This window comes from Panthera pardus, unplaced genomic scaffold, assembly GCF_024362965.1.
Source record: "Panthera pardus isolate Hobbes unplaced genomic scaffold, ASM2436296v1 HiC_scaffold_20, whole genome shotgun sequence".
Lineage (NCBI taxonomy): Eukaryota > Metazoa > Chordata > Mammalia > Carnivora > Felidae > Panthera > Panthera pardus.
In genome coordinates, this window is record NW_026526766.1 from 62,835,725 (window position 1) to 62,863,404 (window position 27,680).

Sequence of the window (27,680 nt, forward strand, 5' to 3'; positions counted from 1 at the left end):
TCCTGAGAAATAGCCACAGCTCAGTGATTCATAATCTTTTTCTCTATATGAGTAAGGAAGATGTTTAATAAGTATTGCTCATGTTCTCTACAAACGGTCCCTTCTTGTTAACCTGAGTCGTATGGCTTCCCTCTAACCAGTGGTGTCTGGACGCTGGAAGACAAAGATAGAAACTGGAACTGTAAGTGCTGAGCGGAAAACTTTCATTCCACAAATGTTTTCAGAACACCTGGCACATGCTGAACACTGTACACATCGTGTAATTTATCCCTCACAGCAATTACCCCAATACACCCACAACAGTACAAAAGAATAAACACAGCAAGTCACAAGGACTTAATCTACTTACTTGGTTCCAGTAATGACCTGGGTCCAGATCCATACCTGTCAGACCCTAAAACTAGCACTCAAGTCCATGGAGATGGGGCTTCTTCATCTAGATATAAAGTTACATTTACTTATGGGATGAGGGTTGATACTGACCTCAGGAGGAAATCCTGACATTCTGGTGGCATTGTAGTGACCTCAGGCTGATGCATGAGGTTGATAGTGAACCTGTTCAGACTCTGTGGGTTACAAGCTAGCAAAGCACAGAGAGAAAGGAGGATGTGTTAGAACATTGGAACAGGTGTTAACTTCATCTCAAAGTTTGTTCTTAGATATCAGCATGGGTGGTCAGCAAACATGTGCCTTTTGCAGGGCTATCTTAACCAATTCCAGATCGGACTATAAAATAACATCAAATCCCTGGAACGATTTTATAGTCTTATGAAGTGTGGAGTGTCAGTGGGATAGAGAAAAGAATAAGGTCCCCCAAATACAGTCACTGTATGTATCTTGATTCGCGGCTTGTGGAAGTTCTTTTAAAATTAGGAAAAACTGGGACACCTGGGTGTCTCAGCCAGTTGAGACATGAGACCATCCCATGACTTCAGCTCAGGTCATGATCTCATGGATTGTGGGTTCAAGCCCCGCATCAGGCTCTGTGCTAACAGCTCAGAGCCTGGAGCTTGCTTCGGATTCTGTGTCTCCCTCTCTCTCTGCCCCTCTCCCACTAGTGCTCCGTCTCTCTCTCTCTCTCAAAAACAAATAAACATTTAAAAAAATTAGAAATTAAATTAGGAAAAACTGAGGGCTCATATCAGGGAATCACAATCCCTGGGTGCTTATTGGACTCTAAAAAGCCCCAGTGCATCAGAGAGTGAACTGACCATTAGCCAGAAGGCTGAGGACCGGGGATATGGATTAAGCCCTTTGCTTCCTTTTTCATTTTTCTGGAGAAGAAACTGATGTAGTGACTAAGTACACAGACTTTGGGGTCAGGCACCTAGGCTATAAATGTCAGCTTTGATACCACCTACGTGATCCTGGGCACTCTGTTTAAATTTTCTGTAACTGTTCTCTTATCAAAATATAGTTCATAATGAAATCTATTTCACAGGGTTGTTGTGAGTGCTAAATGGGTACATATCCTATGTAAATTTTTGCTTTTGCCCTCATCCCTTCTATCCTGGCCTTTTGATGCCTTTATAAATGGTTCCACTAAAAATAGAAAAAGGAAGGAAAACTCAAAGTACTTTGTGTTTGGGGTTATTTGTTTGTTTTGTTTTGTGGTGTTTTGTTTTTGTTTTTTTAGTAATTTTAGTGCAATAACAGGTGAGAACTTTTGATCCAAAATTGGGTTAATAGTTTGGGGGTGTCTGGATGGCTCAGTTAAGTGTCCGACTCTTGATTTCAGCTTAGGTCATGATCTCACAATTCATGAGTTTGAGCTACAAATCGGGCTCTGCACTGATAGTGTGGAGCCTGCTTGGGATTCTCTCTCTCCTCTCTCTGCCTGTCCCTGACTCACACATGTGCACATGCACGTGCTCTCTCTCTCTCAAAAAAAAAAAATTGGGGCTAATAGTTTGATTTCATTCATTTCCCTTCTAGTATTACTGTTAATGAATTGGCTGTGCTTTAATTAGAGGGTCTTTTAAAGATTTGAGAAGTCTACCATGACCAGTTTTTGCTGTCTACTTGATTCCCTGGGGCATTGATGTAGAGAGTGGGGAAGTGAGGAGGGAGGTGGAGGGAGGCAAGCTCAGTCACCCCTTCTACCTTCTCTTTGGAACAACTGTAACTGCAACTGTCACCATGTGTTGTCATTTGGCACTGTGCCAGATGCTATGGGAGCCACTAAGACAAGTCAGATCACTCTTGTAGTTGGTAATCTGGAATAAAGATAACCCATGTGCAACAGAAAGTTAACTGAGAACTTTAGAGTTTGACAGACAAAATGAGAACACAAAAGGGGTCTAAGAGATTGCCTCGCTCCAGCCTATCATTTTTTTTTTATTTTTTTTTTTTTAAATTTTTTTTTTTCAACGTTTTTTTTAAATTTATTTTTGGGACAGAGAGAGACAGAGCATGAACAGGGGAGGAGCAGAGAGAGAGGGAGACACAGAATCGGAAACAGGCTCCAGGCTCCCAGCCATCAGCCCAGAGCCTGACGCGGGGCTCGAACTCACGGACCGCGAGATCGTGACCTGGCTGAAGTCGGACGCTTAACCGACTGCGCCACCCAGGCGCCCCTCCTCCAGCCTATCATTGATGATGATTTAGCCTTGCCTGTGATTAAACCAAGCAAATGCTCAGATAGTACACGTGCATAGCTTATTGGTGGATCAAAGCCTGAGTGTCGTGAATGGCTGACCGACTAAACTAAGAAGACTTCCTGGAAGAGGCTGACATTGAATTGTGCCTTGAAGGATATGTAGGAGTTGGAAAGGCAGAAAAAATAAGGAAGGGCATTTGTTAATATTTAGGAATCCCAACTTATTTGGAGAATACATTTATGGTAAGGTATTGGTTTTGTTGTTCTTTAAGCATGGTATTTTACAAGGAGATCCTGTGAGGCAATTCTCCAGAACAGTCTGTCTATTTCTGGGCCACATGAAAGCTGAGAAGACACAACTGGGATTCATGAGGAAAGACTGAGGAGTAGGCTACAGGTGATCTCACAGGAGGGTAAACAGAAAGTTGTTCATCACTACTGCAGACAGCACCAGAAAGATGAGTATTTTAGTTTGAGGGATTTAAATAAATAGGAAAAAGCATTTTAACATTTCCATCACTCCTACTTTGACCAATGACTAAATCTTAGATGCTCAAATTCAAAGTGAATTTGAATTCACTCATCTGTGTGTGTCTAGTGCCATTGCCTTAACCCAGGCCACCTTCTCCTCTTGTCTAGATGATAGCACAGTCTTTTAGCTGGCCGCCTCACTGTATCCATTCTTGTCTTGTTCTCCCAAACCATCATCTGTACCCCAAACGATCTTTAGTGAACACAAATCAGGGTATGACAGCTTTCTCCCTTAAAGCCTTTCAGTAGCTGAGGTGCCTGGGGGCTCAGTAGGTTAAGCATCCAACCCTTGACTTCAGCTCAGGTTCATGAGATCAAGCCCCATGTCAGGCTCTGTGCTTCCAGCGAGGAGCCTGCTTAGGATCCTCTCTCTCTTTCTCTCTCTCTCTCTCTAAACATTAAAAAAAATTTTTTTTCAATAGTTTACTATTATTCTTAGAACTAATTCCAAAGTCTTTAATATGGCCTACCCTGTGTCATCTTGGGCCTTCTCTTCCCTCACCTCACTACTTGTCCCCTTGACCATGCTCTTTATGTTTTAGCCAGATGGCCGTGCCTTCTCTCATCTTGGGAACTTCCCATACGCTATTGCCTTCAAAAGGAGGATGGTTCCCACCCACCCTCCTCACTCCTCTGCATCCAAGGATCCCTTCTTCAGGGGAGATTTTCCTGGCCATGGATTTTCTTTGGATTTTCCTCCAGAGAGACCATGTTTTTTCATCTTAGTTGTAATTATTTCATGTCATCTTTCCAAAAGACACTTGGAGTACAACTGGGGAACAAAATAGACAAGGAGTTGTGACACTTCCATTCTGGAAGTTGGAGAAAGATAATAAATACAATAAATAAATGATATCATATGTTAGGTGTCAGGTGGTATAGATAAAAGAGAAAGTAGACACAGGGTAAGGAGCAGGAATACTAGATGAGGCAGGCAGGCTGCAATATTCAAGAACAGTCAGCGTATCTTCCATCTCATATGCAAATTACCCAAAAAGCATTGTAGTGTTAATTGTAAAAAGTAAAACTATAAAGGTATTAACTTGTATAAAGCCTGTCGTGGAATAGTAAGTCCTCAATGGATGTTTATCAAGGAGACTAGCGGGCCATATTATCATTATTATTATACTCATTCAAAATCCTAAGTTTGGTTCAGTCACTGATTAAATGCAATCCTCCCCTGACTGTGGGCAAACCAAGGCTCACACCAGTGTTGTCTAACCCTCCTCTGTAACCTCCCGTGGTGAAAGGGATTTCCTCTTGATTCTATTTCCTGTCTCCTGTGAGAACCCAACAGGGTCCAACAGAGCTAATTAATTAACCTGTCATGAGGCCATTGGGACTTCTGGCAATAATTTCTGAGGGTGCCCAAGGATCGAGAATCTAATGACAAAAATAAAACCACTCTGTTCCAGAGAGTTGCCATCAGGATAGATTTGGTATCTTAACTCATGGATCCCTCCGTCTCTCTGTGCTTTCTGTCTGTCTCCCTCTCTCACACACACATGTTTATATTTTCTCTCTCTCTCTGTCTCTCTCTCTTCCTGTCTTCTCTTCTGAAAAACAAACAGCTTGGCTCCTGGGCAGCTTAGCTTTAAATTGGAAAATGCAGCCTTGCTTGGCAGAACAACAGTTTCGCAGACTCCCCACTGCTCAGAACAGCTTGTGACATACATCCCTGCAGGCAAGACCGTAAAGGGCTGTCTAATATCCTGGAAACACCACACCCCAAAAAGACTTTCCTGTGTAGCTTCTTTAAAATTATAGTCTATGGGGCATTTCCTCCCTTCTCCAGCTTGGACTTGATCTTTTGCTGTTTTTCTTTCCACTTAATTAGTGATCCCATCTCTTGGATCATTAGAAACCACTGTGGCCCTGGAGATGCAAACCACAACAGAATTCAGAGAGGAATGTTGAGGAACCAATGACCAGGAAGTCTGAAAGGGTACTCTGGTCCCTCTGAACTTAATATTGAACAAATTCACTTCTAGGCTACTGAGAGAGGCCCATATGCAAACAGGGACTCCTATCTACTTCTACTCCCTGTTCATTTCAAAAATATAAAACCTGGATTGAATCCAGGTCTTGCATGGTTCTAATCCCATCTCAACTAGATGACCATGGTCTCTAATAGGTCTTCCTAACTCCACAGTTCACCTACCGCCATCTAACTTCCATCCTATGAGCCATAGGAAATGCAGAGACTCTAAAATCTTTAGCTTGGCATTCTACAACCCAGTCCCAATCCTCTGGCTATACCCAGGTCCATTTTCTTGGTGTCTCCTGTGTGCTGGCCAAACTTGTTTAACCATAATTCCATATACCTTGGATATTGTCTGGGCTGTTCTGCTCCATACTTTGCTCATTCTAATGTCTGGAAATACCTCTCCTCGGCCTATTCATACATCTCCTCCTTACCTGTCCTCACAGACACACCTCAGATGTCCTCCATGGAAATAATTTCTTCTTCCTATGAATTCTCATCATCCACATTTTTAAAGGACTCTGAATTTGTCTGTATTTATGTTCCTACTAGGTTGAGAGTTGCCTGCTGTCAATGGCTGTTTGACTCATATTTACATCACTCAAGGCCTAAGGCCTTGTAGTTAGTAGGTACTTATAAAGGCTTTTGATGGGTGAATGGACAAAATGGTACCGTCTTCTCAAAGTCTGTCTTCCAAATAGTTTGTAAAAGGCATTTTAATACTAGGAATACCAGATCTTTTCTAAAATATGGCCCATTTTTGAATAGACTTTAATCAAGCACAAGTTCATCTTAAACCTTACCACTGGGCATTTTTCCCTGGAAGGATGTGAGAGACCACAATAAAACAATTCTTTACCCCTAACAAGTCTGTCCTATAACATAGATCATGATGGTGGCATCATTGTAAATTTTGTTATTAATATCTGCGATTGCTTTTGAAATTATATTTGAAATTTTATAACCGGAGCCAGATGTAAAGGAATACAAATACCTTGTTTAAGAATCACATTCACTGCTTTTTGGTTAAGAGCAATGGCAACATATTCTCTGCCTATTTTTTCCCCAGACTTTAAGCTGAACACAACTTCTGCTGAAACTTTCCTAATGTCCAAGTCTGTGTATGTGTGTGTGTGTATGTGTGTCTGTCTGTCCGTCCCTGTGTGGACATACTTCTTGTTCTTGCTCCACTGTTTCAAGATTTCAGTTTAACTGAGCATCAAACCTCATTTCCCTCACCCTTTGACTTTATTGAAGGAAACATTAACTCACTACTTTATAAATAAGGAAAGCCCTTTATGCCCTGCTACCTTTTTCAGCTAGGTTTTGTGTGTGTGTGTGTGTGTGTGTGTGTGTGTGTGTGTGTGTTTTGTGTGTGTGGAAAATTAGGGGTAAACAATATCAACAATTTTTTAAAAGAAATGAGAGCAACACCCTGCTTGTCTGGGCACTGTTTTCCTATTAAGCGGTTCTCCTGGTTGTGACCCATAAGGCAGTCTTGGGCAGCCCTTCCAATCAGCCATTTAGACGCTCAGACGCTTTCCTCCCAATTGCTTCAGGTCACCTGCTGAGCTTGGTGCTTGACCTCATCCTTGTTCTCCATATTTTTAAAAGATTAATCTCTACAGAGATGGCTCACGTTTAGGTGGACTTTGGCTCTCTTTTTTTTTAACTTTTAACTTTTGTTATTTAAGGCATATACATTTTATTTATCTATCTATTTATTTATTTAGAGAAAGGATACAAGTGAGCGAGGGGCAGAGAGAGAGAGAAAGAATCCCACAAGGGGCAGTAAGAAAGAGAGGGAAGGAGGGAGACAGAGAGAGAAAGGGAAGTAGGGGTCACCCAAAGTGGGGCTCGTACTTACCAACTGTGAGATCATGACCTGAGCCGTTGTAAGAAGCTTAAGAACTGAGCACCTAGGCGCCCAAGGCATATACCTTTTAAAGCAGCAATCTAAAGTGATTTTTTTAAACGATCAAAGACTCAGAAGTAGAATTCAGTGGAATAATTCCCCCCACCTTTCAATTTTACATTTTGGAATGTTTTCAGTTTTACATTTTGATTTCTAGGACTTTAAAAACACTTTATTTCTCATTGTCCTTTGGGTCCAAAGTATAGTGGTCTTAGCTAGCTGGAATAGGCAAAAGGGATTGAGCCAAGACCTACGTTAGTATCATATTGTTGAGTTCATGCAAAACCTAGAAATGATTGACTCAAGACCTAGTTAGGACTAGGAGCTAAGTAAGAAACTGAACCAGGGCAGAAAGCGACAGCAAGCTTAGACATTAGCCAGGCAACCTCTGCTTCGGGTGTGAGAGGTCCAGCAGGAGGGACCCTAAATGCAAATGATACTCTGGTGACAAAGGGCAGTGGCTGTCTTGGAGCCCTAGGGAAACCTGGAATCATTCCTGGGTCTGAAAAGCCTCTCAAAAGCAATGTGGGGGCCCAGGTATCCTCAAAAGGCCCCTGAGTTGTGGGTATTTTGTAAAGGTTTGCCTCCATTCTAGATTTCCCTGGATTGTGGGGTTTTTTGCTCTGTATATCTCCCTGCCTTAGTCTGAACTAGTTCAAGGGCTGGACTGTGGATCTAATTGTGAGACTGTGCAGGGAAGAAACTGGAAGGAAAAGGGAGTGCCAAAGCCATTCTCCTATTATATAGGGTCTTCACATCATCATTGTTCACAAGCTTTGAAAACAGAGTAAAGAATTTGTCTTGAGAGCCTAAGTAGTTCTTTCCTAAATCCCACACCATCTGATGATAAAATCTGTTTAGCGCTCACCTACAACCCATTCAGTTCATTCCTATCCCTTCATGTCTTTGTTGCTGTAAAAAAAAAAAAAAAAGAAAAGAAAAAAAGAAAAAAAAAGAAAAAAAAAAGAAGAAGAAGAAAAGAAAAAGAAATAAAAAAAGAAATAGGTTTTCCAGCTTTGGGAAATTAAATGCAAAGTGTGATCCTGGTTGGAGATAATGTACTGAATAGAAATGATCCAGAACAGTGAGGGGTATCTCAGCACCACCAAGGAAGTTAATGCCTATTTAACATGTGTGAAAGAGAAGCTGGATTGGGGGATTATGGCTCACCCTGAGTACTAGTGAATAAAATGAAATTCTCACAACTCATTTTTCCTTACCTTTTAATTTCTCCTTTTCTACAATTTCCTTTACCTCCAGTTAAGATTTTGGTCATGGGCTGCCTGTGTGGCTCGGTTAGTTAAGCATCCAACTCTTGATTTCATGAGATCAGTCATGGTTCATGAAACAGTCTCTGTGTTGACAGTGAGGAGCCTGCTTGGGATTCTCTCCCTCTCTCTCTCCTCCCTCCCTCACACACACTCATTCTCTCTCTTTCAAATAAACATTAAAAAAGAAGATTTGGGGGCGCCTGGGCAGTTCAGTTGGTTAAGCATCAGACTTTGACTTAAGTCATGATCTCACAGTTCACGAGTTGGAGCCCTGTGTCGGGCTCTGTGCTGACAGCACGGAGCCTAGAGCCTGCTTCAGATTCATTCTCTCTCTCTCTCTCTGTCTGTCTCCCCCCATCTCAAAAATAAATAAATATTTAAAAATTTTTAAAAAGATTTGAGTCACGTAGAAATAAGCCCTATTTTCCCCCTTTGTAGACATAATCTCATCTTAAACTAATTGTAGGCCTAATCTCAGTTTAATCTTACATAAACCTAAGTTTTGTGGAATTTCTAGAAAGTTCCACCATGTTCAAGTGTTGTAAAACTCATGTCAGAGATGTTTTTGACATGACCTGGGTTATGGATTGTGCTGGTACATATTCTTGCTTCTGTGGCTCCCCCTAACACCTGGGAAAAGCATACCACTCAGTGGCCCAGAATCTCAATAAATATTTAGTATTCTGCAACACACAAATGAAAGAAAGACAAAAACCCAGTAATAGTCTACAAGGAGTACTTCTCAGTGCCATTTGTGGTTCCTGGATGAGAAATATTTTCATAGTGGTTATTAATTAACCAACACTGAAGTCCCTCTACCTGTTGTCTGGCAAACTGGGAGTCTGTTTTGGTGGTGGGAACAGAAAGTATTCTTGCCCGTGTGTGAGCCCTGGTGATTATTTGCTTTAATCCCTTTGGGTGGTTTTTTTCAGGCCTTGGGTACTACTTTCCATTCATGCTCATCAGTACTGTGCTAAAAACACACAAGGGACCCTCTGCAGCACACTCAACTGTGTCTCTGCATTATTCTCTTCTCTGTACTCTGCCTTGGGAACTTCAGTTGTGTAGGCTTTCTCCACATTCTCATCTCTATCTACTCAGGGAGACCACTAGCCATTCTTCTGGGTTCTCCTTTCCCTACCATGGCCTGAAGACCCTCCAGCCAATAAGCTAGGGCAGTCCTGGGGCTCACCTTTGTGTGTTCTCATCTTTCAGGGATCACCACCCTTTGTTGCCTCATGTCCCATGCCTCAAATACCATTGTCTTTTTTATTTTTGTTTGTATGTTTGAGTTGTCAGGCATGAAATCCAGTCTCAGTTACTTTCTTTTAGCTGGAAGCATAATCCCTTCAGAGCTATTTTAAGGTTGTTTAAGCTTGTTTTCAACACTCCCTTTTTGAGATCCCACGCCATATGGTAAAAAACAAACAAAAAATCCAAATTTCCCTCTCTTGGGTACTAAGCAGGAATAGGTTTGTCCCCTTGGGTAAAACTGTGGCCTTTATCCCAGGTGAAGCAAGTTCTTCATCAGCTTAAAAATTCTCATTTTCTAGGAGCTCTACTTTCAATCCTCCTAAATTAGTGGTTCTCCCCTAGAGTCCATCTCTACCCCCACCACCTCCCCTCTTGAAGGGGACATCTGGCAATGTCTGTAAACTTTTAGTTGTCAATGATTTGGGAAGGGGGTTGCTACTGTTGGCATCTCATGGCTAGAAGCCAGGGATATAACTAAACATCTAACAATGTTCAGGAAAGCCCCTCACAAGAAATAATTATCCAGCCCACTATATCAATAGTGATGGGGTTCAAAAACACTGTCCTAACTGTGGCCTCAGAGTGAAGAATTCTTGACTTCCTTGGAAGGGTACCATTTTTGGTGTCCTTGTTGTTGTTGTTGCCTATGTGGTTTTTATATTTTTGTTTTAGTGAGGTCTATTAATTCATATCATCCTAACTTTGAAAGGAACCATGGCATTTTTTGGCAAAATTAGCTCAAAATTGTCTCTGTAAAAGGAGAAAGCTCTAGCTTCCCTAGCATAATAGACTCTAGGCTACTGAGAATGACCATAGGCTATGACTTTGGCCACTGGCAATTTTAGATTCACATCAAAGTTGGGCAGAAAGGCCCACTGGATTATGGTGACTATTTTTCATAGACATTTTTCTTCTTTGCAGCTTCCTTGACTGACCAGCTGGAGCCAACTATGCAAAACTTAAAAATGAAGTCTAGCTGTTACCATGCTTCATCACCATCAATTTTCAGAATCACAAAAACAGATACTTTGTAATCAGTAATTATTTTTGTATCTATCATGGGTTGATTAGGAATTATAACGATTCCCATAAATAAGAGGAAATTATGTGGAAAAATCAATGGAAATATAGGAGATGGCAGTGATCGCTTCATTAGACAATTCTGATTTATAATATACTTAGCTGCTTAGAAATAAGAGCTCTGTCTGAGTTTATTACCAAGAAACAGCATTGTCTGTCCATATTCTCTTTTTTCCCTATGTTACTATCTGATATGGAAATAGACCGCTCATATTTCTTATTCTTGAGTTACTCTGATTGTGAGAGTTTGTGCACAAAGAGCTACATGTACATAAATTTTGGTACTTCTGTTGCTCATCCTGGTTCTCATACATTTGACCTGCTCTTTGTTTTTAGCTTCTCACACATGTTAGGCTGATTCATATTCATGTCTTCGGAACGTTTGCTCCTGCTGCTCTCTTTAGCTGAAATGCCTCTCTCATCCTCCTCTGCTTTTATTTTGATCAACTTAAATAGCCGTCTCTTCTAAGAAACCTTTCCTCAACTTTCTCTTCAACTAGAGCTGCATTATTTTGTGGACTCTAAGCAACTTTGCCTTTGGGGACCCCTCTCTCTAGTTAAAAAAAATTAAAATTTATATTTTACAATTGGCATAAAACTAAATTTAATAATATATATTAAAATTTTCTTCCGCCTCAAAATCCATTTTCTGGTTTTAGAGGAAATTAAAACCTTTGCATAGGCCCCTAAAAGTATTATGGATCCTAGGCACTATGTCTACTGTGCCTAATGCATAAAAGATTAATGTACAATATAACTGATGGATAAAGAGATCCCTGACCGAAAGAATTAGAATTGATTATTTATTTTTGCTATCATTATCCTTCTTCCTTCTTCCTATCCTTCCTATCCTTCTTCCTGTTATACCCACAGGGTATTTGACCAGTTCATTGCTTCTGGTTTTGCCTAATGGGATATGTGGCATGACTTAGGGACTCATGAATGAATGAATGAATGATAAGATATGTTCTCTTATTTTGAAACCTTGGGCACTGAGAAACTCAAGTTCATGAGAACAAAGCTGGGCTGGGCTGTACTAGAATCTTGGTGACTGGACTATGTGGTACTTCTTCAAAAAGATTCTGATGACTTCTGTTTCTGGGAGCATGGAGTAAGATGTACTTTTCCCTGTGCCTTCGACTGAAAACAACTAAAAATCTTAAATGTTCTATAAACATAAGGAAACTGAGAGATAGAAGGAAAAGTAGACTATCTAAGGACCTTAGCACACAAGAAACAACACAACAGTGAGTTCCCATGATTTTCTTTTTGCCGCTTCTCTCAGACTAGATGGAGAATCTGGATACCCAGGGAAGAATAATACTCACAGACAAAATAGCCCCAAGAAAATCTCAGCCAAAGGGTAGGGAAAAGGCAGCCGAGGAAAACAGAAAACTTTTAGAAAAGAACCTCTTGACTCCAGCCAAACACCACAGAAAAAACTATAGTCCCATCTCTTCTGCTGAACTAGTGAAGGCCAAGTGGAGACCCTGGACTTCTACCCTTGCTAGGCAATAAGGTGACTCCCTCAGATTCCTGCTGAGGTCATGTCAGAAAAAGTCAAGGGGGAGCCAGAATTTTATTTCATGCAGGGCAGTAATGAGTTGTCTCCCTACCTCCCAGTATCAGAGGGAAATATGTGGGGAGCCTGGCCTCTCACCCCTACCAGGAAGTACTGAGGAACCCCTACTTCCTTTTCATTGGGGTGGCATCAGAGGGGGGGCTAGTGGAAAGTCAGGAATTTTACCACTACTCAGCAATCATGAGGCCACCTTCCCACAGTGTCTGTGGAGGCCACATGGGGAGCAGTAAAAAATGAGGTACCTCTCCCCCTTCCAGCCAGGATGTCAGTAGAGACCTTGAATTCCACTTTTGCCTAGCAAAGGGGCCCCTCCCCAACCAGGTGTTATAGAAGGCCAAGTGGAGAACCTGTGGCACCTTCACATGGCTGTAACACAAACCTACTGGAGGAGTATCAGAGGAGGTATGATAAAACACAAGGATTAAACAAAATCTTGAGCCTTATCATGTAATAACCCAAGGTTTCAATCAAAAATCATTCTTCATCCCAAGAACAGGGATGATCTCAAACTGAATTAAGACCAAGAAATACCAATACCCAGATGACATAGATGTCACAAGCATCTGACAAGAATTTTTAAGTGGTCTTCATAAAAATGCTTCAATAAACAATTACAAACATGCTGAAGCAAATGAAAAAAGTAATATCAGTAAAGAAAGAGAAAGTATAAAGAAAAAGCAAATGGAAATTCTAGAATTAAAAAATACAACTGAAATTAAAAACTCAGTGGATGGATATGACTCAACACCGTAATAAAGATGAAAGAGGAAAGAATCAGTGAACTTGAAGACAGAATAATAGAAAATACCTAATCTGAACAACAGAGAAAATAGACCGAGGTGGAAAATTAGTCTCAGGGACATTATAGACTAAAGCAAAACATCTAATATTCATGTCATTGGAGTCCCAGGAGATGAGAAATCATGTTGAAAAGTATTCCAGGAATAACGCTGAAAATTTTCCTGAATCTGGGCAAAAAAAACACCATAAACCCACAGATTCAAGTAGTGAGAAATCTCCAAGCAAAAAAACCTAAAGGAATCTATGCCAAGATACATTAATAGTCAAAAGACAAAATACATATCTGATAAGAAACTTGTATTTGGAATGTAAAACAACACTTACACCTTGAAAGCAATAAGATAAACAACCCAGTCAAAAAAATGGAAAGATTTGAGTAGATATTTCACAAAAGAAGATGTAACAGCTGATAAGCACATCAAAAGATGCTCAATATCATTTGTTATTAAATGAAAATCACAATGAGCTATCATCTCATAACCACTAGAATGACTATAATTTAAAAAAAGATAGGCAATAAAAATGTTAGGATGTGGCAAATGGGAATTGGCTTACATTGCTGGTATCCATGTAAAATGACACAACCAATTTGGAAAACACGTCCACAGTTCTCTTAAATATAATGTAGCATATGACCCAGCAATTATACCCTTAGGTATCTAACAATGAGAAATGAAAACATGTATCTACACAAGACTTATGCACAGATGTTCTTAGCATCATTACCCACAATACTAGATGCAACCTAAGATTGGATACAGCAAAAATTAGAAACAACCTATGTTTCTACCAGTTGGTGAAGGTGCTATAGATACACAATGGAATACTATTCAGCAATAAAAAGGAAAAAATTACTGATATGTGCATTATGACATGAATAAACCTCAAAAACAGTGCTAAATAAAAGAATCCAGGTCAAGAAACCATATATTTTATAATTCTATTTACTTGAATACAGAAAGTCTCTATAGAGACAGAAAGTAGATTAGTGGGTGACTTGGCTGGAGAAGTGGTAGAGTGGTCAGGGAGGTGCTGGTGAGGAAGATGATTCTTTTTGGGGTGAGCAAAAAGTGCTAAAATTGTTTTATAGTGACAGTTGCACAACATGGTAAATTTACTAAAATATCATTGAATACTTGAAATGGGTGAATTATATATATGTAAAATATGCCTCAGTGTAGTTAATGTGTGTGTGTGTGTGTGTGTGTGTGTGAAATCTCTGTACACGTAAAAAGCTAGGTTGTATTTTGAGCTAAAAGAATGAAGATAAAGGAGATTTTATATGATACTCCAAGTCTTGTCTTATATTCTCCTTTTCATTGCTATTTTTTTATTAACCATCTAGAGAAACCATCTAAAATGCTAGGTGTCTGATGCCTTTGCTTTTTCTGGTGCCCATGCTTGCTTTGGGGTGATTAAAAGTTAATTTTCTTTTCAAATATATGGCACTGTGAAAGAAGTACAGACTCCTCTAAATCATAGATACGTGTATTCTAAGATATTTGGATTAAGGGTAAAATGTAAAGAATATGTGGTTGCCAGATTAACTCAACCTGTACCCTACATATGGATTCTTTTGTAATTGTAAAAAAGTTAGTTCTTCCAAGGTCCCAAAAAAGAATGGTGAAATAGATTTATTATGGGTATTACTTTATAACAGATAATATCTGATTTTAATTGAAAAATTAAGTTGCCTAAAACCTAAGTAATTTAAGCGCTGTGATTGATGTGGACTTAATACCACATGTAAATGTTAAATTTGATCAGAGAAAGTTTTAATCAAGTGAGAAGCTGGTATCTCAAAAAGAGAATGAAACGTAAAATTTCTTTCTAGAAAAGGTAAGGAGGACTTTACAAAGATAGAATTAAGTTAAAAATATTAATTCATGACCTTTAAGGAAAGTGCAGTCCTGTGTCACTCTTCATGCAATAATCCATGACAGCTATTAGGAAGGGTAACACAGAAACAGAACAGGCAAAAAATAATAACTATCAAGAACAGGTACCTGAAACATATTACGTGTTGCTTTGGATAGAAAATAAAGGTGTAGTGGAAAATTCTTTTCATCTGGCCTTGGAAGTTTTATAAAAGTCTAAAACCTCAACTTGGTTGTTTGGTTAATTTTTATTCTTCTTAAAAAAACAAATCTAATACAGGAATATTTTTGGTTCAAGGTCAGAGATATTCTATCAAATACTGAAAATAATCTACGGTTGCCTAGATACTCCATTTTTGTAAATTGAGAGATTTTATTATGGTGTTTTGTGTTTGGTACACACACACACACACACACACACACACACACACAGGGCTGAGAGAACTCAGTGAGAGGGATCAGTGATGTATTAATCCAAAATAATTAATAATCAAAGGAGCAAGGGCAAAGAGTGGTCAGGGTAAGAAGTCAGGGGTTAGTACCTCAGTACTAAATGTCAGCTCCAAAGGTAGAGGCAAGGGTAGAAACAAATCTTGCAAACTGGGAGAATCAGGCCTAGGGAGAGGAGATCTGAGCAGTATGGAAAACAACAAATGTAGCAGAAACTGCCTTTCATGGCATGAGGGCAGTCTACTCAGGTAAAGCAAGGTGCAGGTCTAGGCAATTAGAATTCGATTCACTGTAGCTTTTTTTGCAGGGGTGGGGGGTTCACTACCTGTCATTTAGACTCTAGACTGCTCATGGCTAGTATATACATGTCTTTTCTCTGAAATGATGATTAGTCTGACTTGATTATGTTATAGATCACTGTTTGCATTGTTTGCACACGGCTTGTTTATCTAGAGGGTAGCTGATATTTTCATGTAAATCCCTAAGGGACTGCTAAACTTATGGTTCTTATACCATGCTACCTGTTTCTATTTCAGCCTGGCCAGTTTTAGACGGTGCAGCCTTGCTACATGGTGTAAGAAATGGCTGTAGGAAACAACACTCAACGAAGTTATTCCATCATCCCGTGTTTTATATTTGTTGAGGTATGTGTATTTTTTGCCTTTATGGACAAATCGGAATAATAGTAGTTTTTATGCCGAGAACTTCGATTATTTTACAAAATTAATCTTCTCATTGACAAATTTTGGTAGCACAAATATTGGTAAGGAATAAATTATTCAAAGCGTTCCTTGAATTTGAAGCCATACGACAAGAAGTTTCATCTATGGGATACAAAATAATTTATTCCTTTTATTTCCAGTAGTGACTTGAATGTATGAATTATGAATGCAGCATTTTAAGTAGATAGTTTTTAAAAAATAAATGTTGTATATAAGTGAAGAATCACTGATTCTGCTCTTGAAACCAATATTGCACTATATGTTAACTAAAATTTCAATTAAACAATAAATATCATATTTCAGGAGTTAATAAACCAGATTGTGTACAGATGATGTTAGTTGACAGATTTTGCCTTACAGCCCAAATAAAGAAAAAAAATCTTAGAATTGACTGTTTCCACTGGGCATTTTTTTTTAAAGTAGAGTATTGAGAGCTTGTGTAATGTGCAATTTATTTTGGTGGTGAATGATTTTGTTGAGTTGCTCTAAGCCTGTACCAACAAACGCTTCTCCAGCATCTTCTTGGTTAAACTCCTTACACTCCCCCACTGTACCTCACTCTTTATAATGTTTTTATGGAGGTGGCAGAGACCTGGAAATTTTAAGAAATTTGTAATCATATGATGCAAAAAAGAAAAAGCTAGCTACTCCAGGTTATCTCAAAATAAGATGTCGATTTGCCAAAGATATTATTTCTGCCTTCTCAAGACATAGGTAGAGCATCTAATGGGTTGTTTTTTATCCTAAAGATTGGCTTTAAAATATGACCATGTAAAGAGCTGAAGAGTAAGTGTCCTGAGATTCCTTTCTGGGTAACTGCCAGGATAGTCTTTACATCCCAAGGCCCAGCTGTAGCATATTCTTATATTATGGGATTTTTTTTGGCTGAGTGTGGGAGGAACATGCATGTTGATCCATTTAACTATCCATGTGAAGACAGACAACACTTGAGTTAAACCACTACTTATATTCAAAACTGTACTTTCAATATATACGTTGCTTAAACATCTTCTGTGCATCAATGCAAGAAGTATTTTTACCTTCTACCTCTTGAAATAACTTTGTCTGTCTATATAGTCTGTTGAATAATTTTGAACATTCTGATTTGGGGCCAATAAACATGGGTTTGGCTGATCCTTGAGTTTCACTTGCAGACATCCCTTGGTAGTTTAGATGAACAAATAATATTTGATTTCTTTTCTGGTGATGTTTGTGAATCTGTTTGTATTGCAGAATTAGGGGGAAATAGAACATTAACTTGAGACAGAGGTGTTCATATAAGTCAGGAGACCTACAGACTCACAATATGCTGAATCTCTGAAAGGGTAAACAAAGAACTTTTCTCTCAACATAAACACATGTTCTTAATACTCTTCCTTTAACTTACTGTAGAAGGCCTAGAATAACTCCATTCAGACAATAACTATACCTTATGTATATCGTGGGTTCTAGTTACCATTGTTCATATTGAAATTTTAACGAAGGAAAAAGAGTCCTTTCTCATGCTGCTCGTGGGGAAAATGTAGAAGACTATAGCACTATGTTGGTCTTTCAATGTTAAAATCCTTTGTTGTAAGAGAAATAAATTTGTAAAGTAAGCTGGGGGAAATCGGACAATAAGTCATCTGATACTATCTTTATCTTCCTGGTAGCGATTTTACTTTAAATTTTCTTAAAAATCAAATAGGATCTAAACCTCAAAGTAAGAGGTTTAATTTATTGCTGGAAGGTATATCTCTGAAGATTTTTGGTCCTCTGATGTATGAACAATGAGCTGACGGGTGGAGCAAGCAACAAGAGATATAAATCAGTCTTTCTCTGCCTTAACCTTAACAACCATAAATATAAGTCTAAAAACCTGAGAAAGGAAAGACAGTTTATTCTTTTTCTTGTTGTATTGTCCTTATTTTGCATGGAAGTTTAAAGTACATCAGGTGTACAATTTAGTGATTCAACACATACACACAACACCTGCTGCTCATCACAAGTGCACTGGCTAATAGTACACTATGTTAACTAACTGGAATTTAAGTAAAAACTTAAAAAAATAGGGTACATCAGTGACTTCTCTCAGAAATAAGCAGGAGAAAGAAAAAGAGGAAGTGAAGTGAAATAAAGTAGAAATTGAGAGGGGAAGAGGTATATCTCAAAGTGTCTGTCATGATTCTCCTGTATTTTAGCTGTCAAATACCTATAATTGTATGGACCCCAATGTTCATTGCAGCATTATTTACAATAGCCATGATATGGTAACAACCTAAGTGTCCGTCCATGGATGAATAGGTGAAGAAATTGTGGAATGGACACATAATGGAATATTATTTGACTATAAAAAGGAATGAAATCTTGCAAAATACAACAATATGGATGAAGCTTAAAGGCATTATGCTAAGTGAAATAAGTCAGTCAGAGAAGACAAATACTGTATGATCTCTCTTACATGTGGAATTAAATTAAAAAAACACCAAGTTCATAGATACAGAAAACAGATTAGTGGTTGTTGGGGGGGAGAGGGGGAGAAATAGATGAATGGGGTCAAAAGTTAAAAAAAAATTTTTTTAATGAAGAAAAATTTTTTTAAATATTTTCTCTTAATAGTGCTCTTCTGAGACTGAGCAAGAAAACTTTGAATAAGACCCAGTTGGGGGTGGGATGGGGTATAAAATGAAAAAAACACTTACCGTTTACGTACATTATGCCAGGGATATCAGAAAACTTGGTCAAAAATAACTTAGTTAAAATGTCAATTTGATCAATGAATATCTTTTCACTATTACTTCTTAATTATGAAAGAATTCAAACAGAGGAAATATAACATACACCAAAACCAAATCTTTCCATATGTGCTTCAAATGTTTTCTCAAGGAAAAAAAATATTTTTTCAAGGAAAATAAAATATTACAAATATGGCTGAAGTCCTACTGTCCTGGACCTGGAAGTAACTATCTGTGAAGTTGGAGGCTTTATTCCCTTGTATGATTCTCATTCATATTTTCATATTTTTCCTATATATCTACATATTCGTAAACAATACCTTAGGGAGATTTTACATAAATGATACCATATTGAACTTTCCTTTTGCAACTTGCCTTTTCATTCAACAGTATGTTTCTGACATTTATCCAGATTGGCAATCCATTCCTTTTAAATTGTGGCATTTTATCTCATTGCGTGAATACGCCCACTGAGGGACAGTTTGGTTGATTCTTTTTTGTTTTCCTGACTCTTATTTTACTCTTACAGCTTTCTTTGGCAGAAAACGTTCTTATTTCTGTCTCCATGTCCATGTGTCCAAGAGCTTCCCTTGGATTCACTCCTAGCCGTGGAATTGCCAGGACATGATTACGTTTCCCTGTGGTTTGCTTCAGTGTGAGACCAATATTGAAATTTTTATCCGTTTCCTTGAGGAAACTTTGTTAAACTCTAGACTGCGTCTGTATATTTCTTAGATTTTTTTTTCAGACAGTTATATCATCTGCAAGTAGTAGCAGATTTGTTTCTTTTCTAGTTTTTACAACTTTTTCTTATCTTTTTGCTTTGCTTAAGACCTCCAGCGCAATGTTAGATAGAGGCAGTGGTAGAAGCCATCCATGCCTCATGGCTGACTTTAAAGAGAATATTTCAGGCGTTCTGGCATGAAGTTGTAAATATGGACTTTTGTTCCTTTTTCTTTTTCCTTTTTTTCCGTTTTCTGCCTTCTAGATTAGATTACTTCTTTTGTTTTAATCTCCCTTTCGGTTTTAAATTATAGATTCTATTTCTCTTCTTTTAAACCTTACTCTTCAATTAAAAATTTTTTTTAATGTTTTTATTTGTTTTTGAGACAGAGAGAGACAGAGCATGAGCAGGGAGGGGCAGAGAGAGAGGGAGACACAGAATCTGAAGTAGGCTCCAGGCTCTGAGCTGTCAGCACAGAGCCCGTCACGAGGCTTGAACCATGAACTGTGAGATCATGACCTGAGCCTAAGTCGGACACTTAACTGACTGAGCCATCCAGGTGCCCCATTACTCTTCAATTTTAAATATTTAAAGTTAACAAACAATAAGCTTAACCAGTAGCTCTTCGCTTCTTGTAAACAGTGATGTTCTTAAGTCACTTTGAAATCTTGGGTGTCATTCTTGATTTTATATCTTCTTTAAATTTTTTCACTAATTTTTCAGTCCTGGCTTCTTTGAATTTACCTGCATATTCATTTTCTTTGCTCACCCTTCCTCCCTTTATTCCTCTCCTTCTGTCAGGGTTTAATTTCCTCATGAAACTGAACCTTTAGTAGTTCTTTCAGCATGGACCTGATGAATTGTAAACAGTTACAATATTTATCTGACTTTGTCTTTATAATACAATTAATCTGGAAGGGCAGTCTAGCTTAGTACTGAATTCTGGATTGAATAGTTTATTCTACCTTCTGAACTTCCAGAGTATTAAGCCATTTCCCTCTCCTGCACCATGCAGCCTACCTTTATTTTTGCTTTGAAGACTCTTCTCTTATTACTGTCCTTTTTTTAAAAAAAATTTTTTTTGATGTTTATTTTTGAGAGATAGAGCATGAGTTGGGGAGGAGCAGAGAGAGACACACCCACACAGAATCAGAAGCAGGCTCCAGGCTCTGAGCTGTCAGCACAGAGCCCCACGCAGGGCTCAAACCCATGAACCATGAGATCCTGACCTGAGTTGAAGTCATACTCTTCTTGATAGGTAATCCACATTTCTCTCCAGTGGCTTTGCCATTTTTCTCTTTGCTTTGGTGGTCTGTAATTTCATATAATAATGTTTAGGTGTGAGTTTTATACTGGCTAGAATTTATTTTATATCTTGAGTGTGAAAAGTCACATTTGTACCAATTCTGTAAAAGTCTCAGGCACCACATCCTCAAATACTCTCTCTCCTCCATTCTATTTTCTTTCTCCATTTGATATGTTGGATCTTCTTCTCCGTCTTTCTGTATTCCATGTCTCTTAACCCATCTTGTTTTTTAATTTCTGGAAGTTCTATGTGCAAAAATCTTTTTGTTTGTATAGTGTCCCCATGCTTACAGTTTTTCTTTTATATTCTTTCAGATTATTCTGTTTTCTGAAATTATTGGTATGCTAATCCTCCTGTATGTTGTATCTGCCATCTCTGGCTCATGGTGGATTGTTTCCTTATTTATTTTTGTAATTTTTTAGCTCATTTTTTAGCAGAGCTTACTTCTTCTGTAGGATTCATGCAGGCCTTAGATTTTTAAGAGTCTTTGGGGGGATTTTGCATGTTTCTCTTGGGCTTACGCTTCTATATTCAGAACCCAAATGTGACAATCCCAAAGTATAATTAGGTCAAAGTTCACCTTCCTTGTAGTCTTCCTATGACAGTAGGTGGATTTATGTAGAACATTCTTTCTCTGAGTGAAAAAGCAAGGTTCAGGAATGCTGGCTTTTACACAGCAGTCTCCATTCACACTCAGGTCCTCACACCTGGTCCTCATGGACATTAAACCCCAAATCTTGTTATGGAGTTTGACCTGTACCCCTTTCTCTACTCCCATCTGGGTCCACTGTATCGTCAGTTTATTGGGTTACCACTCTTCTTTTCAGTACCCTTTTTGATTCAGCTCATCTATGAATGATAAAAATAAAAAAGACAAGCCATTGTTTGTAGATGTTTGCAGTGGGATGTTTTCAGGCCATCTTTGTTCTGTGAATGCATTCATTTATTAAACACTTATCTATTCAGTACCTTTTTCCCCCCAAAGTCATTATGTGTTTTGCCCTTTTTGCATACTTCAGTTGCTAACCAGGCTTCTGTAACTTGAATCTCATCAAGTTTTTCATAGAGCCAGGATTATTGGGCCATGCTTGAAATGTGTGTGAAGGATGGAGGGTGGAAATGAGAGCCAAACAGTGCCCAGAGTGGAGCACTGATGTGCATTTTCTTAGTGATATTTTAATTCTGCAAGCATAAAATTTTGACTGAGGGATGTTTTACTTGTGGCAGTTGGTGAGGTGAGTAGATACAAGCCAGCACCTAAAAATTCAAAAGTGAGGACAAAGTAGAAGCCTGCCTGGGACCCACCCAGAAGGCCGAACCAGTGGTGGAGAAGCTGTCTGGCAAAGGAGTACCTAGCACAAAAGGTCTTATAGTGATAACAAGTCAGGAAAGCACAGTTCCGAGTAATCCTTGGATGCTACCAAAATGAGAAGATGTCACTGGAGAGAGAACAAAGTTTGTAGATAAAGAGAGTAGACACAGAAGGTAGTGGGCTGAAAGGGAGGGGATCAACACAGAATGGATTGAGAAGTATGATCTGTAATGGGCAACCCAGGTGCTTCCAGAAATCATGCCCTTGAATGTTAGGTATTCAGAAAAACGTCTCCTTTGGACATTTCCCCATGTCAGCTAATCCTGAAAGTGTACTTGCCATGCTGGCTGGAGCCTCTGAAATGAAAAGCCTTTGACAAGTGAATAGTGATTTTTTTTAATGTTTATTTTGAGAGAGACAGAGACAGAGACAGAGTGTGAGTGGGGAAGGGGCAGAGAGGGAGGGAGACACAGAATCTGAAGCAGGCTCCAGGCTCTGAGCTTCAGCACAGTACACGACGCAGGGCTTGAACTCACAAGCTGTGAGATCATGACCTAAGCCGAAATTGGATACTCAACCAACTGCACCACCCAGGTACCCCAAACAAATAGTGATTTTTAAGGACTAGAATATAAACTTTTCTTTTGCTAATAAGAGTGAAATCCAGAATCACTAAAATTCCAAGATGGTCCATGACAACATTTCTTTTTTTTTTTTTTTTTTTATTTACATCCAAATTAGTTAGCACATACTGCAACAATGATTTCAGGAGTAGATTCCTTAATGCCCCTTACCCATTTAGCCCATACCCCTTCCCACAACCCCTTCAGTAAACCTCTGTTTGTTCTCCATATTTAAGAGTCTCTTATGCTTTGTTCCCCTCCCTGTTTTTATATTATTTTTGCTTCCCTTCCCTTATGTTCATCTGTTTTGTATCTTAAAGTCTTCATATGAGTGAAGTCATATGATATGTGTCTTTCTGTGACAGGCTAATTTCGCTCAGCATAATACCCTCTAGTTCTATTCATGTAGTTGCAAATGGCAAGATTTCATTCTTTTTGATTGCTGAGTAATACCCCATTGTATAGATACAGCACATTTTCTTTATCTATTTATCCATTCATTGATGGACATTTGGGCTCTTTCCATACTTTGGCTATTGTCAATGGTGCTGCTATAAACGTTGGGGTGCATGTGCCCCTTCAAAACAGCATACCTGTATCCCTTGGATAAACACCTAGTAGTGCAATTGTGGGGTCTTAGGGTAGTTCTATTTCTAGTTTTTTAAGGGACCTCCATACTGTTTTCCAGAGTGGCTTCACCAGTTTGCGTTCCCACCAGCAATGCAAAAGAGATCCTCTTTCTCCATATCCTCGCCAACATCTGTTGTTGCCTGAGTTGTTAATGTTAGCCATTCTGACAGGTGTAAGGTGGTATCTCATTGTAGTTTTGTTTGTATGTCCCTGATGATGAGTGATGTGGAGCATTTTTTCATGTGTAAGTTGGCCATCAGAATGTCTTCTTTGGAGAAGTGTCTATTCATGTCTTTTGCCCATTTCTTCACTGGATTATTTGTTTTTGGGGTGTTGAGTTTGATAAGTTCTTTATAGATTTTGGATACTAACCCTTTATCTGATATGTCATTTGCAAATGTCTTCTCCCACTCTATCCGTTGCCTTTTAGTTTTGCTGATTGTTTCCTTTGCTGTGCAGAAGCTTTTTATTTTGATAAGGTCCCAATAGTTCATTTTTGCTTTTGTTTCCCTTCCCTCTGGAGACATGTTGAGTAAGAAGTTGCTGCGGCCAAGGTCAAAGAGGTTTTTGCCTACTGTCTCCTCGAGGATTTTGATGGCTTCCTGTCTTACATTGAGGTCTGTCATCTATTTTGAGTTTACTTTTGTGTATGGTGCAAGAAAGTGGTCCAGGTTCATTCTTCTGCATGTTGCTGTCCAGTTTTCCCAGCACCACTTGCTGAAGAGACTGTCTTTATTCCATTGGATATTCTTTCCTGCTTTGTCAAAGATTAGTTGGCCATATGTTTGTGGGTCCATTTCTGGGTTCTCTATTCTGTTCCATTGATCTCAGTGTCTGTTTTTGTGCCACACGACATTTCTAACCAACGGCTTTCAGCCCTTCCTGGATCTGGTTCTACTCAAGCAATGAAAAATAGCAAATGCTGAACTAGACAAAAGCTGAAGAAAGAGGCAGCAGGAGGAGTAGAAAATTAACAACTTTTAAGTGAACATGAGGACATCTACTTTCTTATCCTCGTTTTTGCTACTTGAAATCAATTATATTAGTTTTTGGTGAGGATAAAGGTTCTTACAATAAACTAGCTATAAAGTAAAAAGAGTGATCAAAATAACCAAATATCCTCTTTCTGTGTTTTCCATCCTCAGTCCTTTTTTCTCCTTCTCAGCTTCCTCCTTCCCTACCTCCTCCTTTCCCATGTACTACTCTCCCCTCTGTACTCCTGATCCCCTCTCCTGCCTTTCCACTTTCTTTCTCTTTCCTCTTCTCTGTCATTTCAGCAACACCTCTCACACTTGAGGATCAACAAAAGGAGGGTTTCCCTGAGGGGAAACACACCCAAATTAAAGTAGAGTTTTTTCCCTAAAAATGAGAACATGCACTAAGATCCCCCCTACCCACCCCAAATCATTGCCAGTGTATTTTCTCAAAATAGAGAGATATTTTGGGACGGAGATACCCCTTTTGACAAATCTTCCCAGATACCAGTGGATTCTTCTCAAGACAATGTCATTGCATTCTCTGTAAAATCAGGAACAACTCAGTCAAGTCTCTTTCAAATATATTCATGCTAACAGCAAAACTCTAAATGGAGCTTAGCTTCCTTGGCAGATAATATTAAGTACCAGGAGTTTGGACATAATGAACACAATTGTTGCTTGATGTGTACAGATGTGACAGTTTCATCATTTTGACGGTTACTTGTACTTGCAATTTTTATTGCCTGTTTTTGACAACTCATTTTTCTCAGCTGGAACCTACCAGGTGATTGTTATAAATGCCAGCCTGAAGATAAATAATCTCATGAAGTTCTGCAAGAACTTGATGGTTCTGAGTGTCTTTCTTCTCTTGGGCCAGAAGGTACTGCACATTATCGTTTGGGGACAATGACATTTCTAGGCCTCTGTCAGTTTGTGTGCCTCCAACGTAAAAAGAAGAGTGAGTCTTGGCCTTGCTGTCTGCTCTTTCCTTGCAGATGTTAAGGTTTAGCAGATCTGACCACCTTGTTCCTGAGACTTAGATTGTAGCTACCTTAGATCTTTGTATTTAAGTCACATCCAGAACTTTCCAAGGAGAAAGTATCAAAATCTCATCCTCATGTGTAGTGGGATACAAAGAGAAAATAAGGTGATGTGAAAAGTCTGGGGTTTGAATCTTGGCTCTGCCATCCACTGCTGCTATAAACTTGGATAACTACTTTGCACTTCAGTTGCTTCATCTGTGAAATGGAATAACAAAAAACAAAAAACAAAAAAACTTCCTCTTGGGCACTTCTGAGAAATAAATGAGGGTAAGGCACCTAAAAGTACTTGCCAAGTAGCAAGTGGTTGATATTAACAAAAATAATTAAAGTAACAGCTTCTACCCAATAGAAAACAGATACAAAACCAACAAAGATGAAAAGTAAAACTAACTACACAGACATTTCAACATAGACACCAAAACCCTGACCCTTAGAGAGTTTAATATAGCAGTTTAATCCCCAGATACATCACGTTGCTGGGCTTAAGGGGATAATGTTTCTAGAATATATATTAAGATGTTGTTGGAAAGGTTTAAAACAAAGCAATGAAAAATCTGTTGGTCCTGGGGCGCCTGGGTGGCTCAGTCAGTTGGGCGTCCGACTTCGGCTCAGGTCATGATCTCGTGGTTCGTGAGTTCAAGCCCCGCGTCGGGCTCTGTGCTGACAGCTCAGAGCCTGGAGCCTGTTTCCGATTCTGTGTCTCCCTCTCTCTCTGACCCTCCCCTGTTCATGCTCTGTCTCTCTCTGTCTCAAAAATAAATAAACGTTTAAAAAAAAATTGTTGGTCTTTTAGATTGCAATGACACGTGCAAATTATAAAGTACTTTCCTATGCCTTTTCCTATTTAATCATCTCTTTGACTCATGTTTGCAGTATGGAGCCAAAGGACAATGCCAACATTTAGGTAGCTATTATTGTTTATGTTTATTTATTGAGAGGGTGGGGAAAGAGCTGAAGCTGGGAAGGGCAGAAAGAGAGGGAGAGAGAGAATTCCAAGCAGGCTCCGTGCTGCCAGTGCAGAGCCCGTCACGGTGCTCAATCCCATAAAAAACAATGAGAATGAGATCATGACCTGAACTGAAATCAAGAGTCAACTGAGCCCCCGAGGCATCCCTAGGTATCTATTATTTTTCACAGTATCAAGATAGCAGTGTTGATTTTAAAAATGAGATATGGTTGCCATCACCCTCTATCCTTGTCCTCAGGTACTCTTCCAACTGAGTGAGGGTTCCTCTGTCCTTCAGCATTGAGTCTGCTCAAGTTGGATGTTCTGAGATCAAGGGCCCAGTTAAAATAAACTGCTATCCAGAGAAAATAAGTCAAAACTAAGAGACTCAGTCTGGCCCTCGAGGACAAAAGATCAAAAGAAGAGGAAATATGGTTCCAGGCGAAATCAGATGGTTGGGCTCCAAGGGAAGGACTAGGAGCTGGGCCTGGGAAATCATTCCCACCTCACCCTCCTCCTGTTTTCCTTACTGGTTCTACTCCTTCACCTGCCTACCCTTTCAAAGATAATACAATGCCCAACCCGACTTTGAGGGAACATACATATCTCTTATAAGTGTAAGAACAGATGTGCAATCTCACTGGTAATCTAAATCTAAAAATGGTAATGCTGGTAACTATAAAATACCATGGAAGGATTTTGAATAGGTCAGGGGTACAGCCAGAATGAGAGCAACTTTGCTCTTGTCAGCATTCTGAAGAAATACATAGCTCTCTGCACATATCTCAGAATATAAATTATACAGATTTCACAGTTCTTTAAATCTGAAAATACTGATATTACACCATTAAATGCACCATATTTGACATTTGTGTGGTGTTCTATTATAGAACTGGAGTACTTAAAAATATCAGTAGGATAACATTGACCCTATGCAATAGGAATATGTCTTCACATTTTAAATTTCTAATGAAGAAACTGAGGTACAGAGAGGTTAACTGTTTTGCTCAAGACTGCACAGCCAATAGGTGTTAAAGTTGGATTTTCAACAACATAAATTTAGACTTATGTTCCTTCACTGCATATATGTAAGAGGCATAATGATTGGTTTCATAGTATCATTGAAGAAGTGAACTTTCTGTAGTGGAGAACTGACTTAGGTTAGGGAAGTTCTTTCTGGTAAGTTCAGAGACCAGAATTCAAATATGTAGAAATGTTGAAATGTGAATTTCCCTTTCTGTAATCTGCCATTCTTTAAGAGCTTAAAGAGTATTACAGACGGTCCCTGATTTACAATGGTTTGACTTAGATCAAAATGCGAGATGATCCTATCTCATAG

At 38.9% G+C, this 27,680-nt stretch overlaps 1 protein-coding gene across 4 annotated transcripts in view; it reads left to right on the top strand.

Annotated features, from left to right (window-relative positions):
- PLPPR1 (phospholipid phosphatase related 1) overlaps positions 1–27,680 on the top strand; it is a 319,601-nt gene that overhangs the window by 175,174 nt on the left and 116,747 nt on the right. For 3 of the 4 annotated variants that reach the window (XM_019454332.2, XM_019454331.2, XM_019454329.2), the window contains one exon: positions 15,881–15,988. In XM_019454332.2, coding sequence (XP_019309877.1) covers positions 15,926–15,988 — 63 coding nt within the window. In that variant the 5' untranslated portion in view covers positions 15,881–15,925. Of the gene's footprint in view, positions 1–15,471; positions 15,593–15,880; positions 15,989–27,680 lie in introns of those variants that run through there. The other variant, XM_019454330.2, reaches the window with a different exon arrangement.